The sequence below is a fragment of the Aythya marila genome (genome assembly GCF_965140915.1).
Source record: "Aythya marila genome assembly, chromosome: 5".
Classification (NCBI taxonomy): Eukaryota; Metazoa; Chordata; class Aves; order Anseriformes; family Anatidae; genus Aythya; species Aythya marila.
Window position 1 is genome coordinate 25216141 of NC_139046.1, and position 18714 is coordinate 25234854.

The following is an 18714-nucleotide window of genomic DNA, read 5'->3' on the forward strand; positions in this document are numbered from 1 at the left end:
GCACCGAGCCCGGGCTCCCGTCTGTGCCCCAGCAGGGTCCCGTTGTGGACAGATTTATCCCAACCGACCCTGCAGTAGCTCCAGCTCGTTCCTCCGGGGCTGGCTGCTTCCCCCGCCTCGCAGCAGAAGTGAAACAGAGAAAAGAAAAAAGAAAAAGAAAAAAAAAAAAAACAGCTTCGTTTCCATTTCCTCACGTCTCATCACGGGGAAACGTGACTGAGCCTGGTTTCTCTGACGAGAAGGAGGGATCCCAGCGGGGCAGCTGTTACTGTGGGACTGAAACCAGAGGAAATTCCCCACTGGATAACTCCCAGCGGGGCCAGGGCTGCTCCTCGCACCTGCCTGCATGATCTGGACCCGCACAAGCTCCTCGTGCAGATCCCCTGCTCAGATTAGGCCACGTTTCCCCAGGCAGGCAAGATGCTGGAGATGAAACCTCCGAAGCAGCTGAACTCAGCTGGCCTGGAAGGATGCAAATGAAAGGAACCTGTGCTCCTACACGTCTCCTTATTTTAATACCTACTCAACAACTCCCCGTCGCTGAGCTCATGACGAGTCAGCGCACTTTCGAGACTACCCAGTGTGTTAATGTAGCAGAGTCAGGCTTCACAGCTCGCTGCCCTGGGCTTGCTGAAGCGACACGGCGAGAAACTGATCCGTGAAGCTGGTTGGGCTGCACGGGGTCAGCACACGCGTGCCGGGATGATGACTGGCACAATGCAGGCAGCTCCCTCGGCCGTTCACTCAGCTCCAGCCCATTGGGGTCACGTTGAACACTCAGAGCTGTAGGTTCATTTTTGTAGGGTTATGTGAATAAACGGGCTAAAGCTTCAGCTCGTCACAGCTGAAGGCTGGGTGTGATGAATGCCTCATGAGTGGCTGCGTGAGGCCCCTGAACCGGTCAATCTGCACGGCCATGAGGCACCAGCTCCCTGGCTGCTGGTTCGGGGCGTTACAGCAGTTCCCCGAGCCTCGGTCTGCAGCACCGTGCTTCGGCTGGGCGGGGAGCAGCCCGCGGCAGAGAGGGACGGATAAACCCTAAAAAAAGACGCCTGTCAGCGGCTCGCAGGCCCCGGCCCCCCCCCGAGCACCGCCCCGGGGCCGGGGGCCGGGCCGGGCGGGGGCCGCCCCCTTCTCCCCGCTCCTCGGCCCCTTCCGGGCGGCGGCCGCGTCACATCCGCGCGGTGGAGATGCCGGTAAGGCCGGGGGGGGCCGGGGGCTCCGCCGGGACCGGGGGGGAGCCACGGGGGCGGGACGGGGACCGGGGGGGCGGCCCCGCTAGGCCCCGGCTGCCCCCCACAGGGCTGCCCCCGGGGCTCGGCGCCGCCATGCCGGGAGCCGCCCGCTGCCCGGCCCGCGGGGAGGGGGGGCTGCAGGGGCCCGGCCCGGGTCGCCCGTTATGTCGGGAAGGTGCTCGCTGCCTTTGTGGTAAGGGCTGGGAGAAGTTCGCCAGGGAACTCCTCAGCGGCAGGGCAGGGGAAGCAGAGGCTCCCCGCTGACAGGCTCGGTGCCTGCGGTTACCTCTCAGCAGCCATTTGGGTAACCCCGCTGGGGACGCAGCCTCCCCCCCCCCGCCTCGCACGCTGTGTGATTTTTCAGTCGATTCCATAAGTTTGCAGGTAAACGCTTCGTTTTCCTCGCTGCAAAGTACATATTGCAAAGAAAAGGTGGGAAATAGCCTCTGACAATGAGTTTCACGCTGTTAGGATGTTATTTTGCTGACTCAGTAACAGAAATGCAGGAACTCGAATGAGTTTCCCCAGTACTTCAAGGTACATTCTGCAGTTATGTGCAACACCTGCTGACTTTTTTTTTTTGGTTCTTACCTCTACATTCGTGTTTGTTGTTTTATCATTTTAGGTTAAACTGAGTATTTGCACAACACAGCTTCATGCAGGAAGACCACCATACAGTTGTACGCTTAGGAAAATATGAGAATAAGCAGGGAGTGTTCTCTCTGAATTTAAAAAAAAACAATCTGTGCCTTGCTGAGGACAGCTGCAGGAATCGGACACTTGAATCAATGTTATCGGATGAGTTAGAATCCAAACCAGAGGTGAGCAATTATCAAGTGGGTTTGGTTCCCAGAGAAGTTTATGGGCAACAGCCAGGAAAAAGTTTAGTGAGACTACTCAGTTTGCTGCCTGGATAGTAATTCTCAGTGTTGTTTTTATTCAGTGACATTTTCTAACACCATTTGAATGGTAAAAAATTAAAGATTATTGCAGGCTTTCCTCCTTCCTCTCAATTTCAGCCAATACTGTTGCCTATTCTCAGGTTACATTTTTTTTTTCAGTATTACAATGTGTTTTTATTTCTGTTACAAGAATAAAATAAATTACTGTACTGACTATTTCTTTCCCTCAAACCAAATTGACTTTATTCAGTTTTGGGGAGTCTGCATTATTTTGTTTACATCAGCCAGTTCTGTTTTTTGAAGTCCTCATGTTTCCACTGAGGAGCTGGCAAGAAGCAGTGGAGGGTTGCACCCAGGGGATCCTGGTTGCTCAGCGTGAGGCTGCTGTCCCCCAGGTTCAGCCAGCACCATGCCTGAGCAGGAATGGCAATAACAAATATATGTGCACATGAATGTGCACAGTGCACACACCGCTGGCCACAAAGAAATACATACACAACTGAGGTACCTTTAATAGCTAAACACTAACAGCATAAACAACACCAAAGGTCTTTCTTGTAGGTTAATCAGGCTTAAAGTTTGTTAGCAGAACATGTCTGTACTCTCAGTCAACTTGCACACATACTCACAGTCACAGATGTCTTCAGCCTCTGCCAGGCCTGAAGTTCTTCTGGTAACTGTGCCAGACCCACAGCTTTTTAGCCAGCTTCTGCCTGGGATCTTGAGTCTTTCTAGACTGCTGTTTCCTCCTATTCACATTAGTTGGCTGAAAGTTCACTAGCAGAACACTCTCTTGCAGGGGAGATATCAGGAAGAGTGTTTAGTAAGTAGATAGGAGGAAATTCAGCAGGCTAACATAGAATTGGATTCTCTTATCTTCTCCTTGCCCACAGTTCTTCCACCACACACCTACCTTGATTCCTCCTTTGATCCTCCCTCTGAACATTGCATAATAACTTGTTTTACACATCTTGTTCTCCCTGTGGCATCCTATCCATTTGGTCTCTCCCCTGAGACCTGTTCAGATAACCTAGTAGGCTGTTTTCTTACAAGTTTCTTACATTTCACTTGAGCAGTGGCCCATTGATCAGTATCTGACTTCTAGTCTTTGTTACTCTTTCTCTGTAATTTGCTAGATACAAGTCTGCAGTTTGTTACATTCAACACAAAGGTGTCTTAAATTTTTTGCTTCTCCCATTCCTCTCCTTTGTCTTTTAGGCAGAATAGCCATTAACCAGCTATCCTTATACTCCCAGATTTAAAAGTGCAGAGGACTGTATCACTCTCTTTGCTTGCTTTTATACTTCTCAGCTTTACCTCTTCTGAAGGCTGTGGTCCTAGAGCAGATGACTTAGTACTGCTTTGAAATCAGCTTTAGGGAAGTTCGCAGGTGGAAAATAGAACTGGTTTTGTCAAGTCTTCTTTCATTCTTCAGTCCACAAGCAATGTAGCATGTATCTTAAACTGCTATTTTAAAGAAAATGATGATTATATCATTATATTATATATGCTGGTAACTCATCACAGCCTAAATAATGTAGTAAGGCATTTCCTTCTTAATAAAGTCCTTCCAATTACACCATTCAGAAAGAGTAGCTGCAAGCTCACAGTAGCACTGCATAATCTCAGTTTGGTGGGCCACAAGGAGGTTTTTTCCCTTGCCTTGTGGTTGAATTCACAGAAACTGTTGTTGAATTTTCTAAATGATAAGGTGGGAAAACTTTATGACCTCAGTCTATGAGGGGGTGGATTCCCTTAGATTATTTCTGACAAACAAGAGGATGGAATATTTGGAATATATGAGCAGGCATGTCTTCTCCCAGCTTAAGGTATTTATTTATTAGGTGCGTTTACCTAATAGCCCTATTTTCACATAGAGTTGCATTTTTCTTCCCAGCAAATGCAAATAAGTCATTTTCCAGTAAGAACCGACACGATGCATGAGAACTACAGTGGTTGCAGAGGCTGTTCTTTCCGTAGATGCTGTCTTCTGATTTATGTTCAATCAAGAGCCTCAATCTTCATCAAAGCTTGATCAATACTATAAACTGAGATTCATTTTTATTGTGAAATACCAAATCCTATACACACCCTCTTCCTTGTTCTGATTGTGAAAGTTGATTACTAAGTTAATGCCATTTTCCATTCATTTGAGGTGAAAGTGGTGAAATGATACCCCATTTATCTCTTTCCCAAATAGCAGTTCCAGCATCTCTGAAAGTTTGTCATAATTTTTTTTTATCATCTGGTGAACCATGGCACCCTAATTCTCGCAGCCACAGATACCTTTCTTATAGTCTACTATGTGAAAAAGGTATTCACTAAGATTCAATTGTATTTACACACAAGTAGGATCTAGAATAATATTAACCAAGGCACTACAGATGGATTGCATAAGCTTCTTTGGTACTCTTTTTATCCCTAAAGAAGTCACTAACATATGAGCAAATGTTTAATGCTTGCACAGAGGTGGATCTTCCTTTGATGAGCAATCACAGAGCTGCTTGGAGAGAGTTTATATGGGCAAATGTATCTGCCTTTTCTTCTGAATTCCCTGCCCCCAAAGCTGCATTGCCTGCATTCCTCAGAAAGCCGATAAGATCTGCATTTTGCATGTTTTAAGCCTTCAGGGTGATTCATTACAATTGCAAATATTTCCAGGCACCTCCACCGCACTGGTCAACTGCAGAACTGCAGCGAGCTTTCTGCTTCCTGCGTAGCATTACCATAGTTAATCAAGTGAACTTAATGTAAATGTTATTTTGACCATTTTGTAGTGGTTTACTGGCTAAATTTAGAGCAGAAGCAGTTTCAATTAAGAACATCATCCCTGCTGTTCTGGGAGTGTAGCCTGGCCCTCTGTGGGAGGCCAGATCTGGACCTTAGTACTGGGCCAGCCTTCCTTCCCTTTCCCTTCCAGCCACCCCCACCACAAACAAAGCAGCTGTCTGCCACTTCTTAGCATATGAATCATCTGATGGAGGGAGTCTGTTGCAGAACATCTGTCCCAGACAGCTATATTTTTGTTTCTCTACTGTGTTGTGGTTTTTTTTTTAAGGGCTCCCTAAGAGGGATTCCCAGTTCCTTTAAACAGATTTTTTTTTCTCTCCTCTCTGAGGTCAACAACATTATCCAAGCCTTCTTGGTAACATAAGCATTCTGCAATGCTTGTGGTGATAGACCTTGAGATCTTTTTTTTTTTAGCCAACAGGGCTGCCGATTAAGTGACAAGAGCCAATAAATATTTTACATTTAGTACATACACTGTCTGTGTTAAAGACATTTCAGAGTTAAGTGGTGTTTCAGAAAAAGGGAAGGAGAATATATTCAAGAAGGTGTTATGGCAGAGACAAAAATTCTTCCTAGGAAGATGTAGCTGAACTTTGTTCATCCTGTATTGAGAGAGTCTATGAGCCTTGGAGGGACAACTCACATCTGTCCCATAAGTTTGAATCTACACTGTGGGTGCCCTTTTGCAATTATTATCAAAATTCACATTGAATTCTAAGGGACTTCTTTTGTGCAGATCTCAGCCGTAGAGTAAAGCCACTTTACACCTCTAATGATTTCTTTCATGGTTTGGTAATACTCTTTACATTCAGTTTCCCTTACTATTCCTGCTCAGGTACCGCAAAACATTCTGTGGGTTTGGTTACAAACTAATGCTTTGGGCATATTTGCAGAAGAATCAGTCCCCTCCTTTCATAGGTATTCGATATCCACCATCTCAGGAATACTTAAAGCCCGTCTGGATCTTGTCAGTGATGCCAGATACTATACAGTTAGAAAATTTGCTGAACTGTTGCATCCAGGAAATTCCTCCCCTGCTGATCCCTTCAGATTAGAGACCCCTAGACTGTTCCAAGGTCTGGTCAGAAGCAAGGCTGAACCTGCTCCCATGCATGCACACAGACAGGTACAGCTATAAACACTAATACAAGTGGAAGGACAGTACCTTTACAGACATCCACAAACATGAACAGCATTCACGTGGAGCAGGAAGATCACAAACAGCCTAATCCTCTTCCTGCTCATCAGGTAACCAGGCTTGAAATCTGCAAGCATATCATGCCCTCTTTCAGCTGACATACTCACATTCATGGATCTGTCCAGTCTGTCAGACCTTGAGTCCTTCCAGTATCCATATCCAGCCATTTTATTATATTTTTTTAATCCAGTCGCTGGTCAGGATGTTGAGTTTCCGGATTGTGATTTCCTCCAGTTCACGGGCTAGTCTGACTTGAAGTGTATTGGACAAACTCACTTGGAAACTATTTAGGAGCAAGCAGTGTTGGAGACGATGGGATGAGCTACCGTCATGAGGCACAGCAGTGTCCTGACCTGTATGTAGCCTGTTAACATGCAGTCAGCCCCTTTTATCCCCATCCCTTCCCATTCCCCATGGTTGTTCCTCCCCTATCCACCTTGATCCCTCCCTTTCCCCGCCTTTGAACCTTCCCCTAAATATCTCAGTTTTTCCACATTCCCACATCCCCTGCTTAAGGCATCCTGATAACTTTTACCCAGTCTCACAATTCCTCTCCTATCCCATAAGAAGCTTGCTGTTTGCTGTAAGACCTGTGCTGGTAACCCTTAGTAATGTTGTTTTCCTACCTCTTAAAAAGTTTCTGGTTGAGTTTTTTCAAGGTCACACAAGTCGTTCACACTCAAGCCCATCCATCAGCATCCCATGTGTTCTTTCTTTGTTACTCTCTTATCTGCAGAGTGTCAGAGGATGTGCATCTACATATTTAATTACCTTCCTGTTCCTTATTTGTCCTTTTTGCTGAATAGCCAATTACCAAATATTCTTGCAGTTTCCTGTTTACTTTCATCTGTAAAAACAACTTAAAAGACAGTTAAGAAAGCTGCACATAGTGTTTGCAATGATCTCCCCCCCCCTCCATATTTCAATTGCTCTAATTATCACAAAAGTTTTTGGTGATTTTGGGGAGGGAGGTTTCTGAAAGTACCTAGCTGTTTAAATGCAAATGTCACTTTTTTATTTTCCCTTTATTATTTGATGTAGAATTGGGAGGGGTATACTTAATGATTGGTTTTAGTTTGAGAGTTTTTTTTTTTTAATTGGGTATTTTAATAATGAGGATGATTCATGGGCTTTTATTTTCTTCTGCTTCTTTTGCCCCTGTAATTCTCCATACTGGCTTCTTATTACTTCGGGATGAAAATTAGAAGGATCCCTTTTCTTTTGGGTATCTGTTTTGTGGCTGCTGCCTTTTGCTTCTCCTTAGTGGCTTAATGTTGATGTGTGGGAGTGGAGGCTTTAAAGCAAAGGAAAAGTTCTATCCAAGACCATCTGTATAAAAATAGAAAAGTCCATAAAATTTGTATTTCATGGTAGAATAGATAGCCGTTGGGATCAAGGATAGCTTTTAAATTAAAGACAGCCCCATAATTTAGAACCATTTTGCTGCTTATAGGTTTTAGTTTAGCTTCTTCTTGTTGCTGTACTTTGCTACTCTTATTTCCCTTCTCTTTTTTCTTTTTTTCTCTCCACACTGTGTTTTGTCTTAAACTGGAATGCAGGCTCTTCAGGGTTAGACTCTTACCTCCTACATATTTTTTGACAACACAAGAGTAGCTCCCTCTTCTGACTGGGGCTTCTGGATAATCTTATAGTATATCTAATGGAAGGAAAAAAAAACCAAACCATTAATGTTTCAAAGTGCAGTCTGGCTCATGACCTGGTTCCATGTGGCTTACCACCATCTGGGTGACCTCAAGGTTTAATATTTACCTTTGCAGTTGATGCTGAAGACAGGTTGCTGCTAAGGGAGGTGAGCTGGGAGCAGGGGCTGACTCAGCCCCTCACCGACCAGGGCACGTTCCTGAGCACCTGAATACAGCAGGCAGAGCTGGGTGCTGGTAGCAGGGCCCATCGACAGGCCCAGGTAGGGCAAAGCAGTGAACCTGGCCCAGCAGCCATCCAGGGAGCATGGCCTGAAGCAACAAAGGATGGGGCTGAAGCAACTGCTGTAGTATTGGTGGGAGTCCATCCAGAAGGAAAAGCTAGAGACACAGCTGGAGACACAAGAACTTACAGCAGGGCTCAAGAAGCAAGTAGGACCCCCAGGCTGGGCTTAAATAGGCCCATGGGGGGGAGTGCTCCAGGGTGGGGGGAGTGCTCCAGGTGAGACCACTCAGGGCAATTAAGGCCCTGGCAGCAGTATTTCTTAGAGGTAAAGCTGAGGAAGCCTCAGTATTTCCAGTGTTTTTATGTGAGGAAATAAGCATAGAGAAATCAGAGCCCAAAGGAGCTTGTTTTCTTTGTAGTTTCTTAGATGGAACTCACTTGATCCTGGTGTAGGAGAGGCTCAAAAAGCTGGTATTTAATGTAGAAATAATTTGGAATGGGGTGCCAGTTTTTCTGAAAGTTAAATGCTAAGACAATCACAACATGCTTGTACAAAATAACGATCAAATGACTAGCAACTCTTTTTTTTTAAGGAAGTAGCGTTGTGATTAAGTGAACAGAGCGTGCCTTTTTTTTAATTTACTTTCTTTTGAACCATCTCCCTGCACAGACAATTCCATCTGGGCTCTGCATGAATACCTGTTAAAATGTGCAACAATGAGGGTAGTAGCTTTTGAATACCTAATTTGGTGCAGTTTCCTTCTAAATTTCTCTGACTTCTAGCTCCATTTTGAATTCCAGGTTCCTTTTTTATAACTCAAAGTTTTCATGAGTTAGCCAGAATTAATTTTGACACTGGCAGAGCTGGTGATGTTAAGAATAGCAGAATCTGCTGGACTGAATGACCTGCACATTCCTCACCTCCTGGGCCCATTAGGATGAGAGCTGCTCCCTCTTTCTGGTCTCAGATCCAGCCAGTAATGAGGTTTAGCACAGTTTTCAATAGGTACACACACAAACAGATTACCACAGGTAGGATGCTGGCACCTTCCCACATAAACACAGACGGCAGAAGTAGCCTGATCCTGTTTCTAAGGGTTGCTGCTCAGGGAAAACCTTTCATGGGTGGCTCCAATACCTGGCCCCACACCTCTCATCCTACTTGCCAATTAGCCTGGCTTGGCGTTCACTATTATATCACACACAAACACACATACACACTGGGGAGCGTGATCCCGTAGGAGATGGTTGTGAACAATTTCATGAGCAGACAGAACATACCATGATGGTTAGGCCCAGAGTTTGGCCAGATCAGTGAGTTGACCGGCTTCCTGCTTACATGTAATAGCCTTCTTTTATCCCCCTTTCTCCATATTCCTGCGTTTGTTCTGCCCTGATCCACCTTGATCCCCTCCTTTTCCTGCCTTTGGCCTTTTCCTTACACAATTCATGAGAAGTCCCCGAATTTCTTGTCAGGAAGCGCAACCCAAAGTCCTGTACCCCTTTATTCAACAGCCCCTTTTACTTTGTATAGTATTCTGGAGTTTCTTCTGGTGAATCCCCTTAGTGGTTGGGTTTCACACTAAGGACAATGGCTTTAATTGTTCACCTTTGATGGCTTTAGCCGTGACTGATTTGAACAGACGATGCTGTTTGCCCCCCCTCCTCTTGTCATCCCAGTCTTGTTCCTCTGATCATTATCTGCCAGTTTTGAATAGTCATTAGCTAGATATCCTTGTGACTTTTCTCTTGCTTGCTTTTTTATTTAAAAGGCCAACTTTCTTTGCTAAGTGTCTAAAGCCAGTACTTTAAAAAAAATACCTATATCAAAGGCTGAGCATGGAAAACACTTACCTGGAAGGTGAGAGTGCAGTAAAGTATTGAGTGAAAAGATGAATTAAAAAAGAACATATGAGATAGCGTAAGTAGCCTTCAGTATAGTCTTCAATGATCTAGAACGTGTTTATTTGATAAAGAAATGAGACTTTAATCTGTATTTCTCAAATGACAAATAAAATTAATACATTCTTCGTCGTTAATGTAAGCTGAAAAGCTTCCACTTACTTTGATGGTAATAGTTGTCTTTTGCATCTCCTACAAGAGACGGGTAGAGGCTACTCCTACAAGGAGGGGATAATGAAGTAGGTTTAGTACCTTCTTAATGATGTATGCTACTCTTCACCTAATCTTCTACATCTCTTTCCAGCTGCTGGTTCAGTTTGTTCAGAATACTTCTATTCCACTGGGGCAAGGGCTGGTGGAATCGGAGCCAAAAGACATCACCTGCCTTTCTCTCCTTCCTGTTACTGAGACCTCAGAATGCAACAGACTCATGTTGCCAGGTAAAGCCTATGCAGCAGATGTCTGTGAAGATGCTGTTTATAAAGGTGTTTTTATTTCTGCGCTGTTGTGTGTCATCCCTGCCTCTTGCTGATAATGCGTTCCAACAAGTTCAGAAGGATGACTGAAACTTTTCTAATTAACAGTGAAGTCTGATTAGTTAGAAATTTCATTCTTCACCCAAAATCAGTAAAGCATTTTGTTTTGTTTTGTTTTCTAGGAAAATAATTCATAGGTATCTATTCATCATAGTATTTTCATACATTTTATTTTCTTTGGTTTGACTTTCTTCGCTAGATGATGAAAGAGATCTCACTTCTCCAAGTCACACTAATTCTTCCAAAGATGTTTCTTCATCTGCTGTCTTGAGGAGCCTGCAGGTAAATGTGGGTCCTGATGGAGAGGAAACAAGGGCACAGAATGTACAGAAACCATCTGAACTTCTGTCATCATCAGAGACTTCCAGTTTATTGCAAGACCTCCAGCCCAGTGACAGCACTTCATTTATTCTTCTCAACCTAACAAGAGCAGGTAATTCTCCTTCTGTTTGTCACCTGGCTGGATATGTCTCAGACAACAGAATGCAGGAGATACAAGTACATCTCTGTCCCTGCTGCTTATGAAGGGAAAAGATCACGAAATTTGCTGGGCATTATTGGATATTTCAGCATCATTTAATCATCAACAGCTTCCTCCAATGCAGAGGTCAGTGAAGACTTTTTCAGTGCAGCTATTACATCTGTGCCATGAATGCTAGCCTTTGGGAAGCAAAAGAACTTTCCGTCTTCCCACTATTACATTATAATTCTGTTTCATGAGCTTGTCTTTTTTTCTAGGGCTGGGCTCCCCAGCAGAGCACTTGGTATTTGTTCAAGATGAAGCAGAAGATTCTGGGAACGACTTTCTCTCTCATGATAGCACAGACAGCAGTACACCGTGGTTTCTACGAGTGCAAGAATTGGCCCATGACAGTTTAATTGCTGCCACTCGGGCACAGCTCGCTAAGAATGCCAAAGCAAGCAATAATGGTAGGATATCTCCTGATTCTGTCTCAAAAGTTGAGTGTTCCACACAAGACCTCTAGTTTCATCTTGTTTCTTCCTGTGTCTTTCACTCTCTCTTGCTCTTAAGCTATTCTGATGTGTCCTCAAACTGTCAGTGACAGAGAGTTATACAGAACAATCACGTAATTTTTCTGTAACATACGTAGGCTCCTCAGTTTTTCTCAGGGAATGAGCTTCAGTGGAGCCAGCAGTCCCCTTGTTCTCTGGTACATGTAAAGCATATCTTCTTTCTGACTGCAGTTGTTTGTATTTCAACTTTCATTTTCACTTTCAAGTGTATTTTTAATGCATACTGTAACTCAAGATTTCTTCTTAGCTCCACTTGGTTTCAAGATCAGCTTTCTGAAGAATACATAATTGGACTTAGTCACATACTTTGTGACAACTATTTCAATAAAGAATTGCAAACAAGTGCAGTATCTCTTTTTTACCTAAGGTGTTTTTAAAAGTAGTTATCCTGGCTGCTACTTGGACGGTTGCTATTGACACAGAGACTATTTTTACATTTTCTGATGCATTGGCTTTCTATTCTTTTTGTGATAAGCCTCGTCTGGTAGTGGCTGGTCTGATATGGATAACTTGCTGGCAATAGTTTATGGGCCTGGTAAGGTTCACAAATCCCTGATCCCTGTTGTGGGCTGGGTAGCTGTGTGTAGGACATAGTAAACAACCAGTAACCAGGCACTTATCTACTTTATAGTCCTGTATCACATATGATGCTGCTTTTATCTATTAAATTTGACACATCTTAGCAATACGGAACTTTTTCAGATTTTGGTGGGCTTTTTCTTCCAGGTGAAAATGTTCATCTTTGCTCAGGAGATGGGCAACCAAAAGACTCTAGCCCCATTCCTCATTTATCTCGTGTGGAAAGGAAGCTGAAGTGCACAGTTGAAGGCTGCAATCGGACATTTGTATGGCCAGCTCACTTCAAATATCATCTGAAAACACACCGGTGAGCAGAATAAAGCTATATGTTGTTCTGACTTTGATAAAAACATGCTCTATTTGGGACAGCATTATTTTTTGACATCAGCAAGCTGTGAAAACCTGGTATTACTCTTAGAAATACTAGGCCCTTTGCTTGCCTCAGGTGGGTTATGTTGAAACATTTTGGCCAGATTTAGATTATTTTCTCAGGCTCTTGTTAGTGTTGGATTTATAATATTTGTATTTTAACAGGTGTTCAGTAAAGACAATTTACAGTAGCTATGTGCATACATTACTCCTATGGTACAGTGAGCATTAGAACATGTGGGATGCTGTCACATTTTATATATCCATGAACAGAGTTGCTTGTTCTAAAAAAAAAAACAAAACGACCATCATCTTTTCTGGCTGAGAAATGATCTGTCAGTAAGGTAGATGAGAAGCTTGAAAACTGGGAAGGACTCCAACAGATATGTGTCCATCATCTTGTCCTGAGGCAGGGCCAGCAGTAATTGCATGTGTTATATGTACACATTTTTGAACCTCTAGTGACTGAAAATCTATGGCCTTTGTGTATAATCTGTTGCACTGCTTTGCTACATCTTTCCAGGTCAATGTACATCTTTTCTAGGCAAGGCAATATGATGCAAAGGTATTACCTGAATTACTTCTTCTGGTGGAAAACCCAAACTCTGGCTATATGGTAGTTCCTTAGGACTAATATAGGTCAATCACTTTGGTTGAGTTCCTTCATTTTCAGAAATAATTCATTTTGGATTAAACATTTCTGCTTGTTATTTCATCAAAGATAAAAAAAGTTGAGTGTTTGTGAAAAATACACTGAAGTAGGTGATTATGAAACAGCTATTTTGTTGCTTTGCAGGAATGACCGCTCCTTCACCTGCCCAGCAGAAGGCTGTGGAAAAAGTTTTTATGTCTTGCAGAGGCTGAAGGTGCACATGAGAACTCACAATGGTGAAAAACCCTTTGTGTGCACGGAGCTGGGCTGTGGGAAACAATTCACAACAGCTGGAAATCTGAAGAACCACCTGCGAATTCACACCGGTGTGTTTTAGACTTCACCTATTGGTGGTCTGCAGTGGTGGGGTCTTTACTGAGGATTAAACCACTCCCTTCTCCGTCCTCCAGCTCTTGAGAATCATATGCTTGTACATTTCTGTCGTTCATTAATGTTCCTTTTTTATCAATTCACATTGATCTGTAGGACAGATTAATCAATAGTTTACCCCTTTTTACTATCCTGCATAATTTCATACAGGAACTATTGTATGATGGTGCTGTGCTCCTCTCAGACGCATGCTTTGAAGATCCCTCTTCCCCCTTTGAGTTGTTTGATTGTGGGTGGGGAAAATCTCTCTTTGTTTTGGGAGAAAGTAGACCATTCCTAGTGGAATAGCCAGTGAACACCACTGCTGTAATTGCTTTTATAAAGAAGCTGTTTTAATTTCCTGAGAAGCACAATAACTTAGATGTTTCTTCAGTGTGAAGTCCTGGTAGGCAGTTGTAGCTGTACTGACATCTGGCTGGATCTGACTACCTTATGTTATCTATGCTGCTTGGAGAATGATAATATTTGGGAAATTTAGGGAGTAAAGAGTACTGTGGAATGAGTATTAAAAATATAGCAGCAAAGTCTAATAGAAAAAGGCAATAGTTAGAAGATAGCATTTTGGCATGCAAACTGTTGTGTTTGTGCTAATGCTAATCTGGGATGTCACCATATATTGGAGCCTGTGTACTCTTAACTCATACTCAGCTTTTTATATTAAATAAAACAAGAACCATAATTTCGTAGTGCTATATTTATATACAGTTTGCTCATGCTGTCTCCTGTGCAGAATTTGATTCTGCCATGTCAGTATTTTTAGAGGTTGGTGTACCAGCCAAAGTCTTGACAACTGCATAGAGTGCTTTAGGTGCTTTTGTCCTAGGAAGGTGTTTGAGAGAGCTGCAAAAGTTCCTGCTGAAATGATCAGAAATTTTAGTCTAAGTTAGCAAGGTTGGCAGTGAATATTCTGGGGGTTTTGCCTGTTTGTTTATAAGCCTTGGGGTTAACACACCACTGAAATAAATGGCTCAGTTCAAGCCTCTCAGGACATTGTTAGAGATTCCCTGATGGCCTATGAAGGTTGCGTTAGAGCTGGTTAACATTTCAAAATAACCTTGACAACTGTGAGAGCACAAGGCATCTCTAGTAAAATGAAAAATTATGTGGGCTGCCAACAGCTGTGTATGCTTGCTGCCTTGAACACTACCGTATGCTAGGTACTTTGTAGACACACATGGAAAAAAGTTGCTATTTTAAAGCATTTGCAGTCTAACTAGAACACATGGTTTGGGGGCAGATGTTGGGATGTAGTAAAAAGTGATATATGCCAATAATAAAATTTTGAAAGTGTAATTACAGTAACATAGTTTGTACAGTTTTCTTTTGCACTTAAAGCTCCCAGCCAAAGCACAGATGAAGTAAATAGACCCAGCTGACACGATCCTCCATGACAGAGTGTTCTGCAACCAACAGAGCAGTAGCTTCTGGAAGAATAAAAAATAACTTTCTAACCTGCAATCTGTTCATGTGCAATTAAGAGTTTCGTCAGACCAAAGGTGTTAAAAACTGCAGATGTAAATAGATCTAGGGTTTCTTATAGATGGAACTGTGTGCTGTTATTTTTGTCAGTGGTAGTTTTTCTTCCTTCTTTCGAAGTTTTAAGTGCTTCTAACAAGCCAGAATGTACAAGTAGCGTTTGGAAATCTGCTGTGTGTTTCAGTTCTGTAACACCAATCGATCTGTTGAATGCTACCGCAGATTTAAAGCTGAGAATAAACTCTAGGGAGAGGACTATTAAAGACAAAATCAGAGTAGAAACACCTTTAAAAACAAGCTTGCTCTGAAATGAGAGCTATGTATATGTTAGACAACAGAAATAGTTCAGGTAGCTTGCTTAATCTGCTATGGACTTGTTGTTACTCTGATACAGTAGTGTAGAAAAAGGCTTGAAATCATACTGTTAAATATAGTATATTAAATTCTTTAGTGGGATGTCGCAAGCAACAGTTAGCTCTAGTTTCATTCAAGACTTTATTAAAAAGGAATTTAGAACAGGTTAAGTATATTACATTGCATTAGTGTAGTCATATTCCAATTTATCATCATGCAGAAAAATGCAAACATAGCTCTGGAGATATAAACAAGTAACAAATTTCAGGCTATGAGAACAAATTGTGCCTCGAATTGCTGTTTCTTCACAGATAAATATAAATGACTGACACATCTCTCACAGATTTTTGCCAAGGTCAGCCTGATCTGAAATAAAGTGTAGAATCTGATATGAAGATTCAGTTAATAATACATACAGTTAATGGGATTTTTGGCACCAAGAGGCAGAATGGGAACAGGATCCTGGGAGTTATTGAAGCAGAGAGATGGCTGTTAAGAACTGCATATAAATGATATATCATATTCCAGGCACTTTTGTATTACTCTTTTGGTATTTAGGCACTTGGAAAATCTATTTAGAAACAGAGGATCTTTTCTTGCCTTTCAGGTAATGAATATCTAACAATCAAAGAATTTAAGTGTTTCCTCTTAAAAGCTGATGAAGTGAATGCTTTAAAAGACTCAGGAAGCACGTATATTGTTTCTGTTGAACTTTGTTGCATGTAAGGCCAAAAGAGAGAATGGGGTAGAGTTCTTCAGGCTGTTCTCAGGGGCTTGGACAATCAGATCAAGTTGTGATCCCAAAATGTAAGAACTTACTTTTCCTTTGTAGGGGAAAAGCCCTTTCTGTGTGAGGCACAGGGATGTGGTCGCTCCTTTGCTGAGTACTCCAGCCTTCGGAAACATTCGGTTGTCCACTCAGGTAAGAGTTTTCATCTGACATTCTGTAACCTATCTGAGAAAATATCTTTACTGTAGGACTTAGATTTGATTTTCTTAAGAAAAAAATCCCTGTTTTCTACAGAATTTCTGGCTATACTGTTTGATAGCTTCCTTTGTGGTACCGGTGGCCTGCACACTTCAATTTTTCTGTTGTTTGTGGTTCTAAATGTTATGTTTCTGACTTCAGATTACAATTTTTAAATTTATTTTTTAAAATTAAGAGTGTTTCTAAGGTATCATAAAGTTGGATATCTGTTTCATATCTTCATTTTCTTATTTAAAAGAGAGAATCTAGCAGCTCTTTACAATCATCAAAATCATTCAGTCTCTCATGAGTGAGAGAGTTTCTGCCATGGGTAGGGTTGTGTTTTTTTTTAAGTACTACTTACTTGTAACCTAATGCCAAAGAGCATTAGATAGGCATTTCACAAGTGTTTCAAAGCTTCTACCTTCTGTTTTGATTGATCAATCTTAAGTATCTTCAGCATGTGATAAATATGGCTTTTTTGAGGAAGGGGAGTAACTTTTGGGGACTTCATGAGTTCTCCATGCTTTTTTTCCCTTCATCTATTTGGCTTCCATGCTGCTAAGCTCACACTTAGGGATTTCATACTTGGTTATAGATGGGGGAAATGATAGACTCTGCCTATCCTCTGTGGGAATCCTTCCACAGTGACAAGTTATCATCCAGTGTCTGCTCAGTAATATAAACCAGATATTGCAATTTATGGTTCATCTCTGGTTCCTTGCTTCTTGTCAGTTTGTGTTCTAGGCATAAGACATCAAATATTTCCATGTCACTGAGTAAGAGATTCCAAATAATTTGAACCCTCCTATAAATCAGATCTGAAATGTTATGTTACTCTTCAGACTTGAGGTTTCCAACATCTGGCAATATTGGTATCTAAAACTCTTCTGTTCTGGAGCCTACGAAACAGGAGTGTTTCTCACTTTTTTTTCTTTTTTTTTTTTTTTTTTTTTTTTTTTTTGTTTTTCCATGGATAATTAGCATGAAGGGTATCAACAGCCATATCAAAACATGGTCATGATTCTTTGGTTGATGAGATTTTCATTCCCAATTTGGTAATTCCTGGGATATTTTTCCCCCTTCTTCAAGGAGTGAAGCCCCATCAGTGCCAAATTTGTGGAAAGACATTTTCCCAGAGTGGCAGCAGAAATGTGCATATGAGGAAACACCACTCCAGAATTGGAACAGCTGGCAGCAGGGAGCGAGAACAGCCAGGTAAGGAGGGCGTTCGTTCATGGTGGGAAGGAAGTACAGGAAGGAAGTAGTGGATGGATGGTCAAAGAGAAGGGAAGACAGACCAGAAAACAGTAAAGAATAAAAGACTGTTCCTCTTGGAGGTAGGGATGGATTGCTCACTCTCCCCTTTCTAGGATAGAAGACGAAGGTCTATTTCTGTACTGTAGTCAAGGGGCAGATAGGTTTATTATTTTCAAAATCAACGTGAATCTGATATCTTTCTTTTTACATGTTTTTCCCTTTGTTATATATTCTTGTTGTAAGAAGCCTGTTTTTTAATGCTGTGTGAATTATTTAAAGAGAAAGCTGAGTCTGCATGAGATCCTGTCATACTAACATTGGAAACAGTACATACAGGAGTTATCATCCGTTGGAGCTTCAGATGCCCATAGAGTAGGAATTGATAAAGTAGATGTCTAATAAAGTCTATGTGATTTGGAGGGGGGACAATGATTGTACCATGTGTTCCAGTGTCCTTACATCATTTTGTTTTACCCTTTTTTTTCACAATAGAGTCACTGATGGGCAGCAGTTTGCTGGAAGAATCTACAGTGCATAGTAAGAATCTCATCTCCATGAACTCTCAGCCCAGCCTTGGTGTTGAGTCCCTGCATCTGCCAGACACAGAGTCTATTATTGGAGTGGAGGAGGGTGAGACCAGCTGCTCTTTCTTCCGCCCTCTTATATGTGGTGACTGAAGTGGGATTGATCGTTCCTCCTAGAGACTCATCATGTTGCAGTGGGACAAGTGAGCATTGCTTTAAGTGTGCACGGAGCAGGTGGGTAGATGGAGAATGAATCCTAAAACTGGAGTTGGAGAAGACCTGCTGGACCAAGTTTCTCTCTTGCAGAGCTTAAAAGGTGAAGTCTGCTGCTTAGATGTCATTTAGCCCATGTTGTGGAACGCCATTTCAAAACTGCTCATGCAGTCCATTCTCCTAAAGCCTAAAGCGTTTGTTTTGCTGGAGCACTTAGAAGTCCAGTTAAGGACCGGGACCTCATTGTGCTAGACACTGTGCAAACACCCAGTATCTTGAGGAACAGGCCTTCCATCCTTTACCTTCAGAGACTATATTCTAATACATCTCACTGTCAGAAGCTGACTTAATATCTGAAATAAATGTACTACTTGATATCATTTTATTACATTTGCTGTGTTCTTTTCCAGTTGCTTTTTCCTTGAAAACTTGATTGATATATGAA

At 42.2% G+C, this 18714-nt stretch overlaps 1 protein-coding gene across 2 annotated transcripts; it reads left to right on the forward strand.

Moving 5' to 3' along the window:
• Positions 1 to 1059: 1059 nt before the first annotated feature.
• On the forward strand, positions 1060 to 18651 carry ZNF410 (zinc finger protein 410). Of its 2 annotated transcripts, none has more exons than XM_082762349.1 (10): positions 1060 to 1196; positions 1861 to 2056; positions 10219 to 10354; positions 10650 to 10883; positions 11189 to 11380; positions 12212 to 12371; positions 13230 to 13411; positions 16138 to 16227; positions 17365 to 17490; positions 18025 to 18651. In XM_082762349.1, exons 2-10 carry the CDS (start codon positions 1892 to 1894, stop codon positions 18207 to 18209), a joined length of 1470 nt encoding a protein of 489 aa, XP_082618475.1. In that variant the 5' UTR covers positions 1060 to 1196; positions 1861 to 1891; the 3' UTR covers positions 18210 to 18651. The 2 variants fall into 2 exon arrangements, with proteins under 2 accessions (XP_082618475.1, XP_082618476.1); XM_082762350.1 differs by lacking the exon at positions 1060 to 1196 and adding an exon at positions 1702 to 1772.
• Positions 18652 to 18714: the final 63 nt, after the last annotated feature.